The sequence below is a fragment of the Pteronotus mesoamericanus genome, unplaced genomic scaffold, assembly GCF_021234165.1.
Source record: "Pteronotus mesoamericanus isolate MK-2021 breed Mesoamerican mustached bat unplaced genomic scaffold, CSHL_Meso_final contig_58, whole genome shotgun sequence".
Lineage (NCBI taxonomy): Eukaryota > Metazoa > Chordata > Mammalia > Chiroptera > Mormoopidae > Pteronotus > Pteronotus mesoamericanus.
The window spans coordinates 8223470-8238737 of NW_026555205.1; the positions used below are offsets into that span (position 1 = coordinate 8223470).

At 38.4% G+C, this 15268-nt stretch overlaps 1 protein-coding gene across 1 annotated transcript in view; it reads right to left on the reverse strand.

The window, feature by feature from the left end:
* COL4A5 (collagen type IV alpha 5 chain) overlaps positions 1-15268 on the reverse strand; it is a 432611-nt gene that overhangs the window by 6756 nt on the left and 410587 nt on the right. The window contains exon 49 of the mRNA XM_054580374.1: positions 13198-13410. Coding sequence (XP_054436349.1) covers positions 13198-13410 — 213 coding nt within the window. The remainder of the gene's footprint in view (positions 1-13197; positions 13411-15268) is intronic.

Consider the following 15268-nt stretch of genomic DNA (forward strand, 5'->3'; position numbering starts at 1 on the left):
ACTAAATGTCCCAATCAAAAGACACAGGGTAGCGGAATGGATAAGAAAACATGACCCATACATATGCTGCCTACAAGAGACCCACCTCAGAGCCAAAGACCTACACAGATTGAAAGTAAAGGGATGGAAAAAAAATATTCCAAGCAAATGGGTAAGAGAAAAAGGCCGAGTTGCCATACTTGTATCAGACAGAGTAGATTTCAAAACAAAGTCCATAAAAAGAGACCCAGAGGGGCACTTTATAATACCTAAAGGAAAAATCTATCAATAAGACATTAACATTGTAAACTTTTGTGCACCCAATATAGGAGCCCCAAGTATAGAAGAAAATTGTTGGACGACTTCAAAAAAGATATAGACAGCAACACACTAATAGTGGGGGATTTAAACACCCCACAGTCAAAAATGGATAGATCTTCCAAACAAAACTTCAGTAAGGATATTGTGGAGCTGAATGATGCACTGAATCAAATAGACTTAACTGACATATATAGAACCTTACATCCCAAAGAAGAAACATACATATTCTTTCCAAATGCTCATGGCAGTTTTTCAAAGATAGACCACATGATAAGACACAAAGCAAGCCTCAGCAAATTCAGGAAAATTGAAATCATACCAAACTTTTTCTCGGACCACAAGGCCTTGAAACTGGAAATCAACCTCAAAGAGAAACTTCAAAAACTTGCAGTCATGGAGACTGAACAGTAGACTATTAAACAATGAATGGGTCAATGATGAGATAAGAGAAGAAATCAAAAAATGTCTGGAAACAAATGAAAATGAACAGACAACAGTCCAAAACCTATGGGACATAGCAAAGGCAGTCCTCAGAGGGAAGTTCATAGCAAGACAGGCTTACCTAAAAACGACAGAAACATTTCAAATAAAAGACTTAACACTACAACTTCAACTATTGGAGAAAAACAGCAAATAAATCCCAGAGCATGTAGAAGGAAGGAAATTGTCAAGATTAGAGCAGAACTGAATGACATAGAAAGAAAAGAACAATTCAAAGGATCAACCATTCCAGATGCTGGTTCTTTGAAAAGATAAATAAAATTGACAAGCCTTTAAGCAGACTCATCAAGAAAAACAGGGAGAGGACCCAAATTAATAATATCAGAAATTAAAGAGAAATAACAACTGATACCACAGAAATACAAAGTATTGTCAGAAACTATTATGAACAATTATATGCCAAGAAATTTGAAAATCTTGATGAAATGGACAAATTTTTAGAAAAGTATAATCTTCCAACACTGAAGGAGGAAGAAATAGAAAGCTTGAACAGACCGGTAACAGCTGGGGAAATTGAAGGAGTAATCAACAAACTCCCGACACACAAAAGTCCAGGGCCAGACGGTTTCACAGGAGAATTTTACAAAACATTTAAGGAAGATCTAACCCCTGTACTTCTCAGACTCTTCCAAAAAATCCAAGAGGAGGGAAGACTGCCACACTTCTTTTATGAGGCCAGCATCACCTTAATCCCAAAACCAGATAAAGACTCTACAAAGAAAGAAAGCTACAGGCCAATTTCACTGATGAACATAGATGCTAAAATGCTCAACAATTTATTGGCAAACCGCATCCAGCAATACATTAAAAAGATTATCCACCACGATCAAGTGGGATTTATCCCAGGGATGCAGGGATGGTTCAATATACGCAAGTCAATAAACGTAATACATCACAAAAATAAAAGACAAGACAAAAACCACATGATCATCTTGATAAACGCAGAAGGAGCATTCGATATGGTGCAGCACCCATTTATGATCAAAGCACTCAGTAAAATGGGAATAAATGGGGCATTCCTCAACATAGTAAGGCCATATATGAAAAACCTACAGCCAACATCATACTCAACTGGCAAAAACTAAAAGCTTTCCCACTAAGATCGGGAACACGACAAGGATGTCCGCTTTCAACACTTCTTTTCAACATCGTATTGGAAGTCCTAGCCAGAGTGGTCAGACAAGAAAAAGAAATAAAAGGCATCCAAATAGGAAAGGAGGAAGTAAAGCTATCATTGTTTGGAGATGACATGATAGTGTTATAAAAACCCTGTAGACTCTACCAAAACACTCCTCAACCTAATAAGTGAATTTGGCAAAACAGCAGGATACAAAGTCAATATTCAAAAATCAAAGGCATTTTTGTACACCAGAAATGAAACAGAAGAAGAAATCCGAAAAAAAAATACCGTTCGATATAGAAAGAAGAAAAATAAAGTACCTAGGCATAAATTTAACCAAAGAGGTAAAAGACCTGTATTCAGAAAGCTATAGAACATTGAAGAAAGAAATGAAGGAAGACACAAATAAATGGAAGCATATACCGTGCTCATGGATTGGAAGAATTAATATCATCAAAATGTCCATATTACCCAAAAGCAATTTATAGATTCAATGCAATCCCTGTTAAGATACCAATGACATATTTCACAGAAATAGAACAGACATTTCAAAAATTTATATGGAACCATAAATGACCCCAATTAGCCGCAGCAATTTTGAGAAAGAAAAAGGAAGTAGGAGGGATCACAATACCAGACATCAAACTCTACTACAAAGCCACTATACTCAAAACAATCTGGTACTCGTACAAGAACAGATTCATAGACCAGTGGGACAGAGTAGAAAGGCCAGAAATAAGCCCAGGTCTATATGGGCATCTAATAATTGACAAAGGGGGCAGAAGCATAAATTGGAGCAATAATAGCCTCTTCAACAAATGGTGTTGGGAAAGCAGGACGGCTACATGCAAAAAAATGAAATTTGATCATCAGCTGACACCACACACAAAAATAAACTTAAGATGGATAAAAGACTGAAATATAAGTCGCAACACCATAAAAATCTTAGAGGTGAACTTTGGCAGGAAAGTCTCAGATATCCCACGCAGCAATTTTTTCACTGATATGTCTCCTAAAGCAAGGGACATAAAGGAACGAATAAACATGTGGGACCTCATCAAAATAAGAAGCTTCTGCACGGCTAAAGAAAACATCAGCAAAATGAAAAGGGAGCCAACCGAAAGGGAAAATATATTTGCTAATGATACATCAGATAGAGGTTTGATCTCCAAGATATATGAAGAACTCATTCGACTGCACTCCAAGAAGACAAATGATCCAATCAAAAAATGGGCAAAGGACCTGGGCAGACTCTTTTCCAAGGAGGAGATACAGAGGGCCCAGAGGCATTTGAAAGGATGCTCAGCATCACTAGCCATCAGAGAAATGCAGATCAAAATCTCCATGAGTTACCACATCCCACCAGTCAGAATGGCCATCTTAAACAGATCACAAACAACAGGTGCTGGCGAGGCTGTGGAGAAAAGGGAACCCTAGTCCACTGTTGGTGGGAATGCAGACTGGTGCAGCCATTGTGGAAAGCAGTGTGGAATTTCCTCAAAAAGATGAAAATGGAACTGCCTTTTGATCCAGTGATTCCCCTGCTGGGACTATACATAAGAATCCCAAAACACCAATTCAAAAGAACCTATGCACCCCAATGTTCATAGCAGTGCAATTTAGAATAGCCAAGTGTTGGAAGCAACCTAAATGCCCATCAGTAGATGATTGGATCAAAAGGTTATGGTACATATACACATTTGAATAGTATGCATCAGAAAGAAAAAAGGAACTACTAAACTTCGCGACAGCATGGATGGAACTCGAGAGCATTATGCTAAGCGAAATAAGCCAGGGGGCGAAAGACAAATACCATATGATCTCACCTATAAGTGGAACCTAAGCAACAATACAAAGATGCAAGGAAAATAAGACCAGCAACATTGAAAGGAAAAGAAACCAACAGAGACAAGAGGGAAGGAGGGAGGGTGCGCGGGAGAAAAGGAAGGAAGGGGAAAGTCAAGGAACATATAGCAAGGACTCCTGTACAAAACCAAGGGGAAGAGTTGAGGGAGGGAGGGAGGGAGGAAGGGAGGGGCCCAGGGAAAGTGGTGGGGGGTAGGCAGAGACAAATATATTTGAAAAAAAATTAATTAATTAATTAAATAATAAGAAACATACATGCAGACCCAAATCCACAAACAAAAAATATTTGAAAAATAAAAAAATAAAAAATAAAAAAATAAATATACAGGTGTGGGCAAAAGTAGGTGTACTGTCATCAGTACATAAAACAGTTTATTCTTGTATTATTAAATATTAATTATTGCATTATTTTCTATATGCAAAATTACTTTTGCCAACTCCAGTACTTTAATTTTTCAATTATAAGGTGCACATTTACTTATATTTTAACATTTCTAAAATCGGGATATATCTTAAAATTTATGTAGACATTTATTGTAGTAACTCATCATATGTTCCTCAACACTGTTTTTAAACTATTGGTGTGTTGAGGAAAGCTAAGATGGTCGTGTAGGTAAACATAGCTCACCTCCTCACACAACCACATCAAAACTATAACTAAACTACAGAATACCGTCATTCAGAACTTCCAGAAATCAAGCTGAATTGAATTCCTACAACTATGGAATTAAACAAGAAATCACATTGAGACTGGTAGGAGGGGCAGAGACACAGAGTGGGTTGGCCCCACGCCCATGTGTGGCAGATAAAAATCAAGAAGGATATCTTTGGAGTGAAGTGTCCCAGCCCCACACCGGGCTACTCAGCCCAGGTTTCCAGTGCCAGGAAGATAAGTCCTATAGTTTTTGGCTTTAAAGCCAGCAGAGATTGAGGCTGTGGAAGACAGAAACTGCTGGATTCCCAGGCAGTTCCTCTTAAAGGGCCCATGCATGGACTTACTCAGACTCACTACCTGTGAGCTTCAACACTAGGGAAACAGCTTGAAAGGCACCAGAGACACAGGGAGGAACTGAAATATCTGGCATAAAGGTGAGAACAGGGGGATAGCTTTCTCCCAGACAAAAGTGCTGGTAGAGGCTATTCTTTCTTTGATGTACCCTCCCCTGACAGAGCTTGCAGGCAGGTGCTTTATATGAGATTCTATCAACCTGGATCACACAGGTTGCTCCACCCTGATGGTTCCCTGAGGCTCTGCCCCACCCAATTTTTGGGCCCACCTTAGCTGTTTCTAGTGGCTTTTCCATACCAATGGCTTGACATGACTCATGATTCAGATTTCCCTAAATCTTCTCAAACAAGCGGTATCTGACCTCAGCAAGCCCTGTACCACTTGCTAAGTGTCCTCAGGCTCCCCTCTAGCCACAGCGAACCTTGCTTCAGAGTTTGGCATCACTTGGGAACTTAGAAGGCCACCAGAAGTGCCTCGTAAGGCAGATCACTTTGTAGCTTATGCTGGGTGGCCCTGGACAGAACACAGGCTGTGGCTGACCTTAGCCTGCACCTCTTGGGAAGCTGCAGAGTCTCGCACCCAGTGGACATCTTCCGACCACATAGTAGTGCCACAAACCAGCCACCTCAACAAGGAATATACTCAAGGGGAGGATTTGGTGTGCTCCTGAGCCCTGTGGAAGTAAGTCCTGCTTTGTGGAGTGGGCCACTGCACTGCTGATCTTCCAGGGTGGTCAGAGGTTGTGGTCAGTTGTCATAACCAGTCCTTGCAGCAGATTGGCCTATATAAATCCCTCCAATTGACCAACAAGTAGCAATCAAAACTCAACTACAAGAGGGTATACACAGCTCACACAGTAGGTACACCACGAGTACCAAGCGTGGGTGATAAGGGGGGCTGTGCCACTGGACTCTTCAGGACACCTACTACATGAGGCCACTCTCCCAAGTCAGGGAGTGAGAGCAGCTCTACCTAATACATAGAAACAAACACAGGTAGGCTGCCAAAATGAGGAGACAAAGAAACATGGGCCAAATGAAAGAACAGATCCAAACTCCAGAAAAAGAAATAAACAAAATGGAGATAAGCCATCTATCAGATGAAGAGTTCAAAACACTGTTTATGAGTATGCTCAAGGAACTTAATGAGGACCTCAACAGCATTAAAAAGATCCAGTCAGAGACGAAGGATACACTAAGTGAAATAAAGAACAATTTATAAGGAAACAACAGTAAAGTGGATGAAGCTGAGAATCATGTCAATGATTGGGAACATAAACATAAGGAAGAAAAAAACAACCAATCAGAACCACAAAAAGAAAGAAGAATAAAAAAATGAGGATCGTGAAAGGAGCCTCTGGGGCAATATCAAGTGTCCCAACATTCACATCACAGCGGTGCCAGAAGGAGAAGAGACAGAACAAGAAATTTGAAATCTATTTGAAAAAATAGTGAAAAGAAATCTTCTCTAATTTGGTGAAGGAACTAAACATGCAAGTCCAGGAAGCACAGAGAGTCCTAGTTTTGTTGGATGCAAAGAGGTCCGCTCCAAGACACATCATAATTAAACTCCCAAAGTTTAAAGATAAAGAGAAAATTTTAAAAGCAGCAAGAGAAAATCAGTTAGTTACCTACAGAGGAGTTCCCATATGATTTTCAGCTGATTTCTCAAGGAAACTTTGCAGGGCAGAAGGGAACGGCAAGAAATATTCAAAGTAATGAAAATCAGGACCTACAGCCAAGAGTGCTCTACCCAGAAAAGCTACCATTTAGTATCGAAGGGTAAATAAAGATTCCCAGGCAAGAAAAAAAGGAATTCATCACCACCAAACCATTATTATATGAAATTTGAAAGGGACTTATTTAGAGTTAAATCAAAACTATGAGTAATAAAATGGCTATAAATATATATCTATCAACAATTGAATCTAAAAAACTACGCAAAGAAGAAGAACAGAAACAGAATCATGGATATGGACAGGGTTTTTTTATGATTACCAGATGGGGGGGCAGGGGGAGAATGGGTAAAGAGGAGAGGGGATTAAGAGTTACAAGTAGAGATCAAGATGGCGGATGAAGGAATGGAAGTCACACTGACCTCCTCCCAGGACCAACCTCAATTACAACTACATTGGGGAGAAATCACCTGGCACAAACAACTGAACAACAGCGAGAGAGGAGCCTTCTAACATTGGAGACAGAAGAATCGGCTTCAGTGCAACCTAACTGGTAGGGAGCGCGATACAGACCTGAGAAGGCGGGCGGGGCGCCCACGGGTGGCAGCACCAGAAGGATATTGAAACCTCCAGTTGGATCCCTGAGAAGAGTGGGGTCTAAACCAAAAGCGGGGATCTCTAGCCCACAGCACCAGAGCCCAGAAAGTACACAGAAAACAGCCGGCTGCGAAAAGTGGCAAGGCTGCTCTCTGCCAGAGATGGGCGGCTGGAGACGCAAAGAATCGTTTAAAGGGCCAACACATAAATTTTTATTTGCTGCCACTTACCCTGGTCTCCGGAAAAGGCGGGGGCAGAGTGGGCGAGACGCCTGAGGAGAGACTGGGGAAGGAGGCTTTGGGGAGAAAACTGACAGAATAGCCAGTGGGGTCTCAGTCCTGATTCACCCCCTATGTAGTAGCAGCCATCTTGCTAAGGCAGAGACCACTCCCCGTGAGTGGCACTAGAATCAAAGGAACCAATAGCCATGCCCCCAGGTGGGATTTTGCCCTGCCCTGTGCTGTCTAAGCTGCCTGCTGAGTGCAGAGTGACTAGATTAACAGCTGAAGGAGACAGCCACATACAGTAGTTTATTGGAAGTCTTGAACAGATTGCCTAAGATCAAACATGGTCAACATCTGATATCATCAGAGGCAATTCCAGAAAGTAAAAACAGCAGTCTCCTACCACAAAAGTTCACACCACAAAGTCAGGAAATCAAGGCAGATCAACTTAAGAATCAGATGCAAAAGAGAAGAGTCTCACACATAATGGGATGACAAAGAAATACACCCCACTCGAAGGGAAAGGAGGACTCTCCAGAAAGAGAACTAAATGAAATAGAGGCAAGTAAACTATCAGATAATGAGTTCCAAACAACGGTTGTAAGGAAGCTCAATGAGCTCAGTGAGCTCAGAGAGAATTACCATAAACTACAGCTAAACTACAAGGAACTTACTGCAAGCTATATCAGCATGTAAAAGGACATAGAAACTATCAAAAAGAGACAAGAGGAAATGAAGAATACAATTTCTGAATGGAAGAACAGAGTAGAAGGAATGCAACGCAGGCTAGTTGAAGCTGAGGACCGAATCAGTGAGCTGGAGGACAAGGTAGAAAAAAGCTCCCAGAAAGAGCAAGAAAATGAAAAAAGACTCAAAAAGAATGAAGAGGCATTTAGGGAAATGTAAGACAACCTGAAACGTAATAATATCCGTATAATAGGGATACCAGGAGGAGAAGAGGATGAGGAAGGGAAAGAGAACCTATTTGAAAAAGTAATGATGGAAAACTTCCCTAATTGGGGGAGAGAAAAAGTCACACAGTCCAGGAAGCACAGAGGGTCCCATTCAAGAGGAACCCAATGAGGCCCACTCGAAGACACATCATCATTAAAATGGCAAATATCAAAGACAGAGAATCCTAAAGGCAGCAAGGGAGAAAGAGGTAGTAACATATAAGGGAGCCCCAACATAGCTAGCAGCTGACTTCTCAGCAGAAGCACTGCAACCCAGAAGGAGTGGCAAGAAATACCCCAAGTTATGAAAAGCAAAGTTCTGCAACCAAGACTGCTCTAACCAGCAAGGCTCTCAATTAAAATGGAAAGCGAAATAAGGAGTTTCCCAGACAAAAGGAGGCTAAAAGACTACACCTCCACCAAACCAGCACTGAAAAATATGTTAAAGGGACTGCTTCAAGATGAAGTAAAAGTTTCTATGAATACCTAGTTCCTTTCAGAATTGCCGTACTTGATAATTACCAATATTTTTAATAGTCATTAATCTGATTGCGACAATGATGTTATTTTAATTGTTCCTTTACTATTTGTTGAAACTAAACCCATTTTAGTATATTTCTTGCCTATTTCTATTAACTTTTATAAAAAGCTTTAAATGACTTTTTGGTATTCTTTATTCATTTATTGATTAAAGGTTTGTAGAACTTTTTTCCCCTAAAAAAAAAAAGGAAACAAAAAAACCCCTATAAACCATGTTTTAGATGTGTTGGAAATACTTTTCTATTCTATTCCTTGTCCTTTAACATTTTTAATATGTATATTACTATATAGTTAAATGTTTAACATAGTCATATTGTCAATATTTATAGCTTCTGGGTTTGAATATTTTACTTTATGTCATGAAAAATATTAGTTCTATTTTCTTCTAAAACTCCTTAGTGTCTACATATTGATTTTTAACTCATGTGAATATTTCTTCTATAATGTATGAAATAGGGCTCTATATTTGTTTTATTTCAAGTAATAGTGGTCCATGCACCTTATTTGCTGAATAAGTCTTATTTTACCCATTGATTTGAAGTATCAACTTAATCATATATTATATTGTTAGATATATACATTTGTCTCTAGAATGTTCATTATATTTCATTGATATACTTGGTTATTTCTGCGCTGGTTTTATGTTGGTTTAATTGCTGAGACTTTTTAATGGTTTTAAATTTTTAAAAATATTTTATAATTAACTTTGACACTTAAAAAATAAATCAATCTGCATTTAAGAAAGAAAGAGAGAGAGAGAGAGAAAGAGAGAGAGATAGAGAGAGAGAGAAAGAGAGAGAGATGGTACTCCTACCTTTTGCGACAACATGGGTGGAACTGGAGAATATTAAGCTAAGTGAAATAAGCCGGTTGATGAAAGACAAATACCATATGATTTCACGTATAAGTGGAATCTACTCAACAAAATAAAATAACGAACAAAATAAACTACAGGCATGAACAGACATGGAACAGAGACATGGAACAGACTGAAAGTGACCAGAGGGGATGGGGAAAGAGGACAATGGTGGAAAGAAGGGGAAGGGACTAGACAAAGAACAAGTATAAATGATCCATGTACATGGACAACAGAGTGGGAATTGACCGTGGGAGTGGGAGGTGGGGGTGGGATGGGTGGAGGGGGGTAAAAACTGAGATAACTGTAATAGAATAAACATGATATATAATTTTAAAAAAATAAATAAAAAGGAAAGAAAAAATGAAATACAAGTGGGTAGTTACAGAATAGCCATGGGGTTGTAAAGTACAGTGAAGGAAAAGAAGTAGCCAAAGAACGTGATCCATGAAAATGAACAATGGTGGGGGACTGCCTGAGGGAGTGGGAGTGCTGGGTAGAGGGGGGCAAAGGGGGAAAATCAGGACAACTGTAATAACATAATCAATAAGAAATAATTTTTAAAAAGTGAATTTGAGAGGCTTGGTTAATTGAGATGTTAACAAAACTATTATTTTGAATTGTCCCTTTGAATTTGTCCTCCAGAGGCTTTCACAGTTCAAGGAAATGTGCTATAGTATGATTTTTTTCATAAAGTGGTACATGGGTGATAGTGAAAGGGGATGGTGTATATTCAAAGCATGTACACAGGCAGTTCAACTTTAAGAGAAAAAAATGAAGTGGAGGATTTAAAAATTGATTCCTTTAAATTTATGTGTGTAACTCTTGGTAATTCCTCATGTATCCAAATATCTATGCTTATCTCAGACTAAACATGACTGATAAAAGACCAGTAATTCCTTTTTTTTAATTTTTAAAAGATTTTATTAAAATTTATTTTTTATAGAGGACAAGGGAGGGAGAAAAAGATGGAAAGCAACATTGACGTGTGAAAGGTTGCCTCTTGCATACCTCCAACCAGGGACCTGGCCTGCAACCAAGGCATGTGCCCTGACCCAGTGGACAGCTACAGACCATGTCGGAGCACTACCTCCCTGCCCCTGCATGACTGATCCTCAGGGAGGGTGGAGGTTGGTGGTCAGTGGTCACAGCCACTCCTTGCAGCTGACTGCCCTGCATAAAACCCTCCCATTGGTCTGCCAACAGCAACCAAGGCTCAACTACAAGAGGAGGGTGTATGCAGTCCACATGAAGAGTGCACCTAGAGTACCCAGCTTGGATGATAGGGGAGGCTATGCAAACAAGAAGAACAGAGAGAAAATCATGGATACAGAGAAGGTTTTGTTGGCTGCCAGGTGGGTGGGGCATTTGGGGGAACAGGTGAAAAGGTGAGGGGATTAAGAAGTACAAATATGTAGTTACAGAATAGTCATGGGGATGTAAAGTATAGTATAGGAAATGGATTTGCCAAAGAACTTATATGCATGATGCATGGACATGAACAGTGGTGGGGGGATTGCCTGAGGGAGTGGGAGTGCTGGGTAGAGGGGGACAAAGGGGGAAAAATTGGGAAAACTGTAATAGCATAATCAATAAAATATAATTTAAAAATAAAAAAAGAAATGGATTTAGAATTGGCAGATGTTGTATTCAACTCTTATCTCCAAGAGTTTCTGAGTGTGTGGCTTTGAATAAGTCACTTAATGTCTTAGCTAGTTTATCTGTGTATAAAATGGGGAAAAAAAGCAATATTGTCCTATGTCTTTCTTGCTTTTAGTTGTGAAGATCAAATTAGAATATGATAGTGCTTTCTAATTACAAAGTAATTTAAAAATACAACTAACATCACTGCCTTATTAGAGACAGAGCTGGAAAAATCCTTTCAATAATCCAACACAGACAATGTATTCATTTGGCCAAGTGATTGTTTATTTAACACTGAAGCTATAACTATTTCTATTCTTTGCTTAGCTATCAAGATATTTCCAATTTGATACTTGTGTGAGCTCTAGCAGAGACTGTAATCAGGATCTCCCTCGGTATCTGGAGCCCTATCTGGGCCTTTCTATGTCTGAGGTCCTTCCAAGTCAAGGCCAGTTTGTAGCCTCAAAGGCTGAATACATACAATGATAGGCATTGTTCAACCAAATGCATGTATTTTGACAAGTTACAGTGACATACTAGATAGCAGATCCCATTTTCTCTTTGCATTTCTCTTATATTTTTGAATTTCATGGTGCTTAAAACATTTCTAATGGTTCCTACTGACTTGATAGGTTAAAAATGTAAAGTATATAAGATTGATTATGGGTATAAGTTAGATTGTGATGATGAAGAGAGAATGGACTAAAAGGAAAATAATTTTATGAAAAAAATAACAGAATTATTTAAAATATGAGAGTACTTTCACAATGAAAATTTGTTGATTGTAAAATTAGAAAAAGAAGATGTTACATAAAGAATGCAAAAGAGTGAAGGAAAAGTAGCAGAGGAAAGATGAAAAGGAGAAGAAAGTTGGGTAAACTCATACTTTATTTGGCTTCCAAAAATGATCTGTGACTACTGTCTTCCACATAAGTGGATGTGTTTACTTTGGTTGGCCAGAACTGCCAGGCAGGTATAGCCATATGCCCTAGGAACAGAGTAAGCAAAGCAGACCCCTGGAGGTGTCCATTGCTACAGAACTCTTTTCACAGAATGGCACAGCTAAGGAGACCTCAGCAGGCCTCTTACCACAGAGACTCCCGAAACTGGGAACCTAAAATGTCTTGGAGGCAAAGGAGACAGTGATCTCTAAGATAGGCAGCTCCAGGTCAAACAATAGGGCCCTAAAATCTAAAGTCAAAATTATGTAAAACAAAACTTTGAGGACTGAAAAAGATCTTGAGTCATCCAGTCAAGTTCCATACCATTCTGAACTGTCCACCCCAGTACTGAGAAGATGCATGGGAACACATAAAATGAAGTCAATTTTACGTTAATGTGGTACTTTATATAGCTTTAAACTATTCTGAGAATACTGTATACAGTTAAGACACTTATTTTAGGGACCGTAACCTAGGATAATTAAGCAATGACTTTACTTTCTTTGATCTAGAAAGCAAGATTCTCTTCAGACTCTATCTTTCCACTTGATGAAGACCAGTGTCAGAGAAGAGGAAACCATCTCCCATTAATTATAAACACTTGTCTACTCAAGTGGCTGCTATACTGTAGAGAACCCAGGCAATCTGTTTCCTTCATAATTAAGCTAACAAAAATAAATTTGGCCCTTTCCAAAATGCCTTACTTTAGGCTGAGAAATGTGGAAAAAATACAATAAAGATTAAAAGCAAGAATTGTACCTTATACTAGGTCAATTAATGCTTTGAGTTTAAAGTTAGATAGTATTTATTTTAAACTCATAGTAAATATATTCAGCTGCCCTTGACTGGTCTTCAATATGGAAGCCCCAAAATAGAGAGGTGTACTTTGGTCAAGGCTATTCTAAAATACAACAGGATTTTCAAAACAAAACCAAAATACATAGTAAGAGACAAGATGCCAATTATCTCACCCAAGTCTTGACCGTGAGCTCTTTTATTTCCTTGTACATATAAGAGAGAAAAGCCTTCATAAATTCGGACAGTTCCCTGTGGGCATTGTGGTGCATCTGTTGTCTGGCTGTGACGTGTGATGAGGAATCCATGGACAATAGAAGAAGTTCCAGGGGGTCCTGGGGGACCTCGCAATCCATCTGGCCCAGGGGGACCATCCAAACCACGGGTACCTATTTCCATGGAATCAGCAGTATGTAAGATTAAGTAAGCTCTGATCCACTATTATGTTTGTTGACAAAACATTGTGACCTCATTTGATTAGTTAATTTAGTCAATATTCATAGTTTCTATAAAAGCACTGTCAAATATCACTTGTTTGGAAATAAATAAAATATGGTTCCTGCCTCAAAGATAAAGATACACACACACACACACACACACACACACACAAATCTCATTATATAAAATCCTGGAATTGGTTGATGACATGAGACACTAAATAACTACCAGATAAATGGAACATTAAATGGGAAGAAGTGATGTTTATCTAGGGAGTCTGTATGTTTCCTAGTCTCTTGCTGTATGTACTAAATGAGTCCAAACTCCATGACAAAATTTCCACTTGCTCTTTTGTTCCTCAGCAAGAAAGGAAGGGTGTGGTTGTCATTAGTCTGCCAGTTTCAATGCTTAAGAACATTTTCCTTTGAATCTGTCTTGGGAATTATTCTCAGGCATACCTTTTTGTTTATAGAATAGGCAGGGCACTCTAAAGAAGCCTTTTAAAAATGTCTATTTTCAGTCTACCACTGGTTCCCTTTCTCTACTTAGTGTGTTGATTTGAGGTCCTTTTAAAATGTCTCTTTATATACAAGGTTTTGGCCACTGTGTGTATAGATTTTCATTCTGGGGAAACTTTATAGCAATATCCCTGTGATAAAGAAGACGTTAACTTGTTTCTTCCCTAGAAATACAGTTAATGAAATGGCAGGATGCTGGTTCTAGGAAAGCCGTAAGTATCACCACTCTGCCTTGTTGTCATGATATTTTTGCCAGTACAAACTCTTTATGTTTATATTATTTAGAGTTATATTTTTATTATCTAGAGTCACTAACATATATTATTAATATATTTCATTCCTGCTCCAAATTCCAGATCCAAATGCAGACAACCACTAATACGCTTTCTTCATAGAGCTGCTTTTTGGGGATATTTCATATAAACTGAAACACAACACAGGGCCCTTTGTGACTAGTGTTTTGCATTTAGCTTAATGTTTCTGCAGTTCATACATGTTGTAGCATCTATTAGTACTTCCTTCTTTTCATGGCTTAATAGTATTCCAACATATAAATATAATGTGTTTTTCTTTATCCATCCATCAGTTGATGGACATTTGTTAAATTTATTCATAAGTATTTTGTTCTTATGTTATTGTACATGTAATTTGTCTTTTAATATCATTACTGCATTCATTGTTAATGTAAAGAAACAATTCATATAAATAAATAAATAAATAAATAAATATATATATCTTATATCCTGCAACCTTGCTGAACTGATTTTTGGCTCTAATGCTTTTTTGTGTGGATTCTCTAGGGAATGTTATATGTAAGCTTATGCCTTCTGCACATACAAATAATTTTACTCCTTTTCAAATTCAAATTTGCACGTCTTTTTCCTCCTTTTCTTTCTTAATTGCCCTAGCTAGAACCTCCAGTACAATGTTATATAGAAGTGATAATTGTAGACATCATTGTCTATTTCTGAACTTATGGGGAAAGCTTTCAACATTTAGCCATTAAGTATGAAAATAACTGGTGTTTTCACAGATGCCCTTTAACGGGTAAGGAATTTCTCTTCTACTCCCAGTTTGTAGGGTGTCTTTTTATAAAAAGCTGTTAGACTTTTGCGAAATATTAAACATATTGGGTTTATAATATTTTATTTCTATTTTAGCTATCTTTAGTGTATTTTTGTACAAGTTGAATCAAATTATTTTTGGAAGTAAGTTGAGCACAGATTGGAATCTAGTAGATGCCAATACAATATTATCAGGAACACCTATTAATGAGTGACCTCAGGTATAT